General features: G+C 36.7%; 1 protein-coding gene across 2 annotated transcripts in view; it reads left to right on the forward strand.

The window, feature by feature from the left end:
* The window catches only part of ALCAM (activated leukocyte cell adhesion molecule), a 197,581-nt gene extending 193,018 nt beyond the window's left edge, over positions 1-4,563 (forward strand). For both annotated transcript variants that reach the window (XM_045851172.1, XM_045851171.1), the window contains one exon: positions 4,448-4,563. In XM_045851172.1, the coding sequence (XP_045707128.1) occupies positions 4,448-4,535 (88 nt within the window). In that variant the 3' untranslated portion in view covers positions 4,536-4,563. The remainder of the gene's footprint in view (positions 1-4,447) is intronic.
* The last annotated feature ends 5,312 nt before the right edge of the window (positions 4,564-9,875 follow it).

Below are 9,875 nucleotides of genomic sequence, written 5' to 3' on the forward strand. Positions count from 1 at the left end.
TCACTCGAGTTCTGTCACTCACAGTAGTATCCTCTCTATTTTACTTGTCAGAAAGAAAGCAGCTGGGTATGTATGAATTTTATATTGGTGAATTCTGGTATCATAAGGAACAGTAAAAGGACATAGATATGAATACAACCAATTAACACATATTTTCTATGTTATATGTATTGTATACTACACTCTAACAATGTAGTAAGCTAGATAAAAGAAAATTTTGTTAAGAGCATCATAGTGATCCGGGCCAGGGTGGCTCACTTGTCTGGGTGTCATCCTGCAAAATAGAAGGTCATGGGTTCAGTTCTGAGTCAGGACACATGCCTGGGTTGTGGGTTTGGCCCTCGCTTGGTATGCATGCAAGAAGCAATGTTTCTCACGTCGAAAATTCTCTCCCTCCCTCTCTCTCCCTTCTCTTCTCTCTAGAATCAATAAAAGAAAAATATTTTTATAAAAGAACATCATAGTGAAGAAAAATACTTTTTCAGTGAGATCAGTTCATCAAAAGATACATATTTTGGCTGCCTCCATATCCATTCAGTGTATTATGTGCTGTGGGTAAAATAAAAAGTAAACCTGTCCTTATTTTCAAGGAGTTTATTATACTCATGTTGAGAAGAAAGAGTTTGCCCTTATCAGGGAGTGTCATGATACAGAGGGCTGGAGATTTTGGTGGAAACTATCCAAAGAAAAGAGATGGATCTCTGTATTTAGGGGCTGGAGAAAGTAAGACATGCAAAAAAAAAAAAGGGACTAGATATGCAAAAAGTCAATACAATCAATAATCCAGAGAAAAAGTAGACAATCAGATTCAGGCATGATTTAGATGCTATAGTTAACTGACCAGGGTATTAAAATAACTCTTAATATCTTAAAAGTGGAAGAAAAGATGGTCATTGAAGATGAATGAAATAAGGAATTAAATACATTATAAAATGTTTTACAATCAAATTGACATTTTAGACCTGGGACTGTAATATTGAAAAATAAGATTTTGGTGGATGAAGTTGAGAACAGATTGGCCACAGCAGAACACAAGAGAAGTAAGGTGGCATACAGATCAGTGGGGAACACCCAGACTGAAGCACAGGAAGGGAAAAGAAGACATATGACACATAAGAATGTAAAAGACATGGGATGCACAAAGATCTAACTTACATATGTGTGAAATCCTGGAAAGAACAAAGAGCAAGATTGTCCATCACCAGTAAAATATATAAATAATTTATGATTTATTTACCTCATGACAAGCTATGCAACAATGAGAACAGAATACCTACAATTGCATGCAGTGTTATATAAGAACATCACAAACAAAGTTTGAGTTTAAACAAAACACAGACAAAAACGAATACATGTGTTGTGATTCCATTTAGATTCAAATGACAAGAACAGGTAGAACTCTTCTTTGGGAAGTTGGGATTGCGGTGGCCTTTGGGAGGTGACAGTGGCTGGCAGGGAGCACGATGTGGCACTTCAGGGTCTGCAACTATTCTGTGGCTTGAGCTGGGTATAGGGTGCATTCATGCATCCAGCTTTTGAAAATTTATTGAACTGTATTGTTATGATTGGTACATTATCTTATATGGATATTACTCTTCAACAAAACAAAATTTTAAAGGATTTATAGGTTTAAAGAAAGGCCAGGCTTTAAAAAAATTTCTTAGCAAGCATTCTAATTTACCACACCTCACATTCCACTGTTGAGATTACTAATATTTTATTAGCTGTTAATAATGTAACTTATTAGCACAAGAGAATAGACCTCATGTCATGGTGACATATGTGAAGTCTATCCCAAAGGTATCCAACCATTCACTATGAAAAATAGATACATTTATTGAAAAAGAGACAAGAAACGTTGTACATAGGACAGTGGTACTTCAGTCCCCTTCAAAGTAGGCACCTTGGGGCCTCACATAGTTTGCCATCAGTTGTCCCATCGTATTTTTTTGAATCTTATCAATGGTCTGAAATCTCTTCCCTTTCAAGAGTGATTTTAGTTTGGGAAAAAGCCAGAAGTCACAGGGCAGCAAATTTGTGCTGTAGGGGATCTGAGTCACCTGGGTGATTTGATTTTTCTGCACAAGACACAATGCTTGAGCAGGTACATTGTTGCGATGAAGCTGCCAATTACTAGTTGCACATAGCTTCAGCCTTCTGAGTCATCCAAATAGTTTCTGCAGAGGAATGTTCAATCTTATCACAAAATTTGATGCAGATTTGTTGCTCTACTCACTCAGTCATTTTTAATGTGATGGCCACACAGTACACATGCTCTCTCAATGGCATCTACTGCCCCCACTGACTAGTACAGTGAAGTCATCATTGTTCAAGCAAGAGCATTCCAGTCCACTCTCCTTGGCTGCCAGGTTACATCGATGTCGCACAAACTGTTCTTGTTATATTAGCAATGGCTGGACTTTCGCCAGACAAACCTTCGTGTATGTGTGGGCAGTAGATAGTAAGTGTATATTTAAGATACATATACATACATGTATATTATTCTTTTAAAAATATATTTTATTTATTTTTAAAGAGAGGTGAAGGGAAGGAGAAAGAGGAGAGAAACATCAATGTGCAGTTGCCTCTTGAGTGCCCCCGACTGGGGACCTGGCCTGCAACCCAGGCAGGTGCCCTAAATGGGAATTGAGAGTCAACACTGGTTCACTGGCTGGCGCTCAATCCACTGAGCCACACCAGCCAGAGCTATATATTATTCTTTACTTGCCTGGAAAATATATGTGATAAAGAGGTGGCCATTCACTGTGATGTACCATTTTAGTATAAGATAGAAGGTACTTATGTGAATATATATAACTCAAGATACAGACTCAAACTTACAATGTGTTTTCATTTACATTGTTAAATACCTTTCTTGTAGAGTTCCATCACATACGACAGGACTTAATCATGATGACAGAGTTTGAGGTTTCTCCTCTGCCTTATTCATAGCTTTGGATGCCTATAGTTTAAGTTAAACTGAGAATTTTTAAATCACATATTAAATATATGCCAAACATAAGGAATGACCCAGCGTCAACGAGCTATATGTCTCTCTCTCACTTGGACATGTCATATACACCAATATAACCCTCTTTCTAGTAAGATTATGATTCTTGGCAAATGAGCTAAGAAATTCTATTTAGAGACTAAAAATGCTTTTAGAGAAAATGGAGTTTTCTACTCCATTCTACTCTAGCTTCTAAGATTATGTTATTTTTTAAAAGTAGAAGAATTACTAGGAATTACATGGCAATGATAATTTGAGGTACCATATCACTGTGATCTCCCTGACATGCTTACAATAGGGGCTGAGTAAGTTAGGGAAAGAAAGAAGGGAGGAAGGGAGGAAAAGATAGAGGGAGGAAGAGCAGGAGGGAAACAGGAAAGCAAATGAGACACTCTTGGAAATACAGTATTTGATTTCTCCTGAGTGGTCACCAAACCAAGAAAGAATTTAGCTGGGTGCCTGGTTTCAGCTCTTAAAGGATGGAACCTAGTCAGCCATGTGAAACCACAGCAGCCACTAGGGCGGTGGTTCTCAAACTTCAATGTGCAGACAAACTACTAGGTCTTATTTATCCTGGATTGCGTGCCCCAACCCCAGAGTTTCTGTTTTCATAGTTCGGTCGCTGGGCCTTTGAATTTGCACTCCTATCAAGTTCCCAGGGGTGTTGATACTGCTGATCCATGACCTCTATTCGAAAACCACCACACTGGATCTGCTTTAGCTGCAGCTGCTGCCAACCTTCTGTCATAAACTTGGCTCTCATTCTGTTTTTTTTTTCTCACTTGAGGATATGCTCATTGATTTAGAGAGAGAGGAAGAGAGTGAGAGAGAAACAAAGACAGAGAGAAACATCGATTGGTTGCCTTTTGTATACACCTTGTCCAGGAATTGAACCTGCAACCTTTTGGTGTAGGAGACTACACTCTAACCACTCGAGCCACCTGGCCTGGGATGGGTCTCTTTGTAATCTTGCTTTTGATTTATCCAATAAACAGAATCCATAACAAAGATACAGGGTATTGACTCAACATGGATGCATAGTAGAGAATGCTAAAAAGGAAAAGGGCCTCATGAAACTTCCTCAGGAAATTTTTGCCAGAAACTGTTTGCCCAGAATAAAAATTTTTACTATCAAGTGATAATAATTACTTTCCAGAAAGGGGAGAAAAAAAACAACCCAGCCAAAAAGATGATGCAACTAAGTATGTATAGTCTGTTGTCCAAATAGTGGGTTTCTTTTTTCTCCCGGCGTACATTGAAATGGGGTCTGTTACCAATCAAGGCTCCCAGATGTGGAATGGTTCACGCTGACAATCCACCTGTATTCAGTGTATAACACCTGCTTTTCAAAGATGCATTCATGTTAACGCTAAATTTTTTTGAAAAGAATAATGTGTGTATGTCAATGTAATAACGTGTAATTTCATTCCTTTGTAGGACCGCATCTAAACATGTAAACAAGGACCTTGGTAATCTGGAGGAAAACAAAAAGTTAGAAGAAAACAATCACAAAACAGAAGCCTAAGAGACAAGCTGTTTTCATTGTTGTCCAGGTGAGTAGGCTGTGTGAGGCTTACAGAAATAATTCCCAAGGAAGTATGAAACACCTTTGAGATGCAAGGGAATGCCTTGACATTAAGATGCTTCATCATTGAGGCTTTTAAAACAGGAGAGGAGTTTTTCAAAAGCAAACTTTGGTAATTCAGGTGTTCTCAGAGGAATGTAATCTCAACCATTTCCCTATCCTCCAAACAAATAATTATTATCCTCTGAATAATTAAAATTAATTTTGAGATTTTAACATTTAATTAGCATTTTGTATTCTCTTGGCTGCACAAATTTTGCTGAGTTCAAAGAAGCTTAATTTTATAAATTGATATTTTGGTTGCATGAGTGCTGATTCTAATACTTTAAATTTATTTTTAAAAGCAATTATGAGAATAATTTTGAAATATAAAAATCTTAATTCAACAATTTAGGATACTTAGGAATGTCAGAGTGTTTATACAGCCATCTCCCAAATTATTTTAATGAAAGTGCTAACAAATTTGTGTGTATGCACACACACACACTTTTGCAGATAGTGTGTGTGTATATATACATATGTGTGTGTATATATGTGTCTGTATATGCCCATATATGCATGTGTATAATGCATATGTAAATATTACAGGTATTGCATGCATTTATATGGAATAACTATACGAGTGTGATGTTTTAAGAGAAGTCAGTTGGACAAGTTATTCTGTGTGCCCCTGAGTGAGAATAACTGTTCCTATGGCTTACTTATCTGAAATTAAAATCCCCATCAATCTCAGTGAAACTTTGACTCATTGCAAATGAGCTGTAGTCACAATTTCAGTGCATCACCCAGACAATTACACAGAGAAGATATGGGCATGGGAACAAAATTGCGATCGGAAGGATGCACACAGGAAAGGGAAATAGAATAGTTTAAGTAGGACACTTTTAAAATCTGCAAACCAGCATCTCCAGCTGATTGGGAGAAAGAAGTAAGAACTAGATTCTTTCCCCTATTTCGCCTTCCATTAGAAGTCAGGTAGGCAGCATTTCTACCTGTTTGGGTTTTTTGTCTGTTTGTTTCCCTGATTCTCTGGGGTTTATTCTTCAATCTTTCATAAACATAGATTTTTACCTTCTGTTATCTTCAGAATTGGATAGAGTAAATCCCCAAAGGAAGATCGACCTTGACAACAAAGCCCATAAAAGATAGAGATTTGAAGGGATACGTGAATTTTTTAACCTGAAGAGAACAAGATGAAATGTTTCCCTGAAAACCTTTATAATCTTCATATAAATTAAGCAATGTTCCTAAAAATAAAGACTCTCAAAATTCTGAAACATTATTTGCAAAAAAGCCATTGCGTGCCTGGGATTACAGATAGGCTCAGGGACAGTGGAGTTTTATAAAGTCTCCTGTAAAGTAACTCCTGTCACTTTGAGTACAAAGCATCTGTTGATGGTGAAAAGTGATTGCTATGGTAACTTACTAAATTATTTTTTTGTTATTTCAGAGAAAAAACTATATAGGCCAAATGAAGCATGAACGTGGATTGTATTTAAGACATATACAAAGACATTGACAGCAATTCATGGTTCAAATATTAAGCAGTTCATTCTACCAAGCTGTCACAGGATTTCAGAGAATTATCTCAAGTCAAACAATGAAATGAAATTGCAAACAATAACAAGTTTTGGCAGCCATGATGATAGGTCCATGTTGTATTTGGTTTGATTTTTTTTTTCTGTAAATGTCTGCACTGAGGATTTTCTTTGGGTTTGCCTTTTCTGTAAATTTTTTACGTAGCTATTTTTATACACTGTAAGCTTTGTTCTGGGAGTTGCTGTTAATCTGATATATAATGTAATGTTTTTATTTCAATTGTTTATATGGATAATCTGAGCAGGTACATTTCTGATTCTGATTGCTATCAATAATGCCCCCAAACTTTTTCACAAGCACCTAAATCCCAAAGGTGGCAGCTTGTGAAGACTGGGGACACAAACATTGCCCTATTCCAAAACCGTGATTGTTATCACAAAAGGGGGAGGCAGAGAGTCGGATTGATAAATGCCAGATGAGCTGATTCTGTGAATGCACCATCCGCTGCCTCTCAGAAGCAAATCACACATGCAAATAGACATATATACATAATGACAGTACTCCCAAACTACATGTTTGCCTATACTGAAAACAACATAACAGAATTTGGGTAACACTTACCTTTAGATACTCCTGCTAGTAAATTATTTTCTGTCAAAAAAAAAAAAACCCTATGTGTGAGAGACAGTTTGGAAAAAATCATGGATTACATTTCCATTTTCATAGATCACAATGTAAATCACTGTATTTAAAAATTGTTGTTAAATCCTTTGGGTTATCCACTGCCTTAAAATTATACCTATTTCCTTTTTAAAAAGATATCAGTCAGAATTGGAGATTTTTAACAGTGGTCATTATCAAAGCTGTGTTATTTTCCACAGAATATAGAATATATATATTTTTTCGTGTGTGTTTTTGTTAACTACGCTACAGATATTGAATGCACTTGAGATAATTTAGTGTTTTTAACTGATACATAATTTATCAAGCAGTACATAAAAGTGTAATAATAAAATGTCTATGTATCTTTAGTTACATTCAAATTTGTAACTTTATAAACGTGTTTTATGCTTGAGGAACTTTTTAGAGTGGTAGTATAAATGGCAACTTTTTGAAGTAGACTGGATATGGGCCAATAGCTACTTGTGAATAGACTTTTAAACTTTGTTCTTTCAAGCAGAAGCCTGGATTCTGGGAGAATACTGCACAGCCATTTTTGTCCCAGGATTTACATAACTTTATAGAAAAAGAAAATGAACATCAGATTTCCAGGTATAAAACTGTGTTCTTTGGGAGGAAGAGGAAAACTGGTATTTGTTTTTTAGACTGTTGAAGTAAAAATTATGAAGGCAATGAAAAATAAATTGAAGATTAAAGTGAGAGGGAGATTAGGGATAATATTTTGCCACTTCTGCATTATTTAGAAACACACGTTATTGTACATTTGTAAACCATTCACTGCCTGGGCCGTAGTGACTCAGTTTAATGAAAACTTTCTGTAGTGGATTGGTAGGGATTAAATACACGTAATATCCTATTAGACTCGAAGCTGTGTAAAATACTATGGGGGAAAAAGAAAATATGTTATTTTGCCTCTAAACTTTGATTTACTGAAGTTTTATTTGGTAGGGAGAAAATTGAATTTTGGTCTATATTTAAACCAAAGTGAAAGGGGAAAAACCAAAGTTATTTGTTTTGCATGGCCAAGCCATCCTGTTATCTCTGTAAATACTGTGATTTCTCTTTTTCCTTTTCTTTTTTAGAATTTTGTTAAAGAAATTCTAAAATTTTTAAACACCTGCTTCCATAATAAACCATGAACACTAAAATGAAATCACTTCCATATAAATACTTTTCTTTTGGTGTGAGAGATCAAGGGTCAGTCTATCTCCTAAGCTGTGATTGCAGGAGGGAGCAGTGCGACAGTGGGAAGAGAGGGTATACTGTGATTATTTATTGGCTTTCACTTGCTGTGGTAAAGTAAGTACAAAAGCAGCTGTCATAACCTAGAGAGCAGAACATTCACAACGGAGAGCTCTGGACAGAAAGCAGAAAGTTGTCCGGGCAAGACGGGACAGTGTGAGGACGACCGAATCAGGGCCTGGATGAAAGGGAAAGCTTCTTTGTGTGACAGCTGTGGTGGAGCGTACACAGCGAGGCCGGGGAGGAAGGTCGTGCACTGTCCTCGACTTCCAAGGTGGCTTCTCTTCAATTTAATTCTTTGGCCACAAGAGGCAGGTTTCACCAGTTCAAGTTTCACTTCCAATCTTTGATTACAGGAATTGTATGTGGAAATGGATTAACATACCCATCTATGCCTAAAAGATAATAAAACTGAAATATGTCTTCACATATCTCTCACAGCTGTCTGCCTCTTGTCTAAACTAGGATGTTTATGTATGGAAAGTATTTGTCTTTATTAAAGAGTAGAAAAATCATTGTGACTCTTCACCTCTCTGGAGAGCAAATGCAGCAAAATAAAACTGTTCGCATCTCCCTATTATGCCACTTTCACTAGCCCTATTTCACCTGTGACCGGGTCTGTAATGACTGTTTCTCTGTCTTTAATGACAGGACCATGCTCCCTGTGGGAATCTCACATGGCTGTTCTAGGAACTTAATTAACAGGACACATACTATCTCTTTCCTTCCACCATTAATGCACTGTTCAATGCACAATCTGAAAGGGCATGAGCATTCATAGAAATGTTTCACCTTTAAAATAAGGTAAAGACAGCTGTGTATATCAATATTTATGTGCTAGGGCCAACCATACATTATCTTATTTAATCTTTAATGCTTGTAAATTGTATTAAATATACTCTCTTACCTTAAAGCTGAAAACTAAGGTTTAGAGAGGTTCCATAACTCCCAAATGTGTTTGGCTTCTGCGTAGGTAAGTTGGGGATCAAATCAGATCTGACTCTAAAGGCCATGTTTGCCCCAAGCTACTATAGTTTCCAACCTTCTTCAATCAAGAAATCTCCCTTTTTATAACATGTAGAAGTGGGAAATATTGACACATGAACGGGTTATACGATCTATAAAGGATTATTCAAAGAAGTTCAAATCATGGAACATGACAATATTATATAACTTTCCAGCTGTATTTGGATGATTAGATATTAGACATAAAATTACACATGTGTTTGTTTAAAACACATGTTTAAAAATTGATGTGTATATATATGTGATATATTTTTAAACACATATATTCCTGACATATACTAAGTACCTATTATAAGAGACTATATTGATGCATTATTTTTGAGGGGAGACCAAAAAAATACTGGAATTATCTTCTGGAAGGCGGGTCCCTTGTAGTACAGGCTTCCCCCACTAGGTGAGTGTTCTAGGAACCCATCTGTATACCATCAGTGCACCAGCTGGCATTATTGTGAGAGGCTGCATTCAGCTTCAGTGAATTTTTTTTGAAGACCCTTTTAACCTGTTTGCCCATTTTATGATGGGTGATTTATAAGCACACCTGCCCTCACTGCGAGAGGACGGTTCAGCAGTTTTTGACCAAAAACAGCATTACCCCTATGCCCCACCCTCCCTATTCACCCAGTCTCGCCCAGAGCAACTTTTTTTGTTTCCCCAGATGAAAAATGTCCTCAAAGAGAAAAGTTTTGTCCAAGTGGAAAAGGTGCAACAAAAAACAGTAGAAACACTAAAAAAGCATCAAAATGGATGAGCTCAACAACTGTTTTGAGCAGTGGAAAAACTGTCTCGATAGGT

The sequence above is a fragment of the Phyllostomus hastatus genome, unplaced genomic scaffold, assembly GCF_019186645.2.
Source record: "Phyllostomus hastatus isolate PE091 unplaced genomic scaffold, TTU_PhHast_1.1 phas_contig_86, whole genome shotgun sequence".
NCBI classification, from domain to species: Eukaryota; Metazoa; Chordata; class Mammalia; order Chiroptera; family Phyllostomidae; genus Phyllostomus; species Phyllostomus hastatus.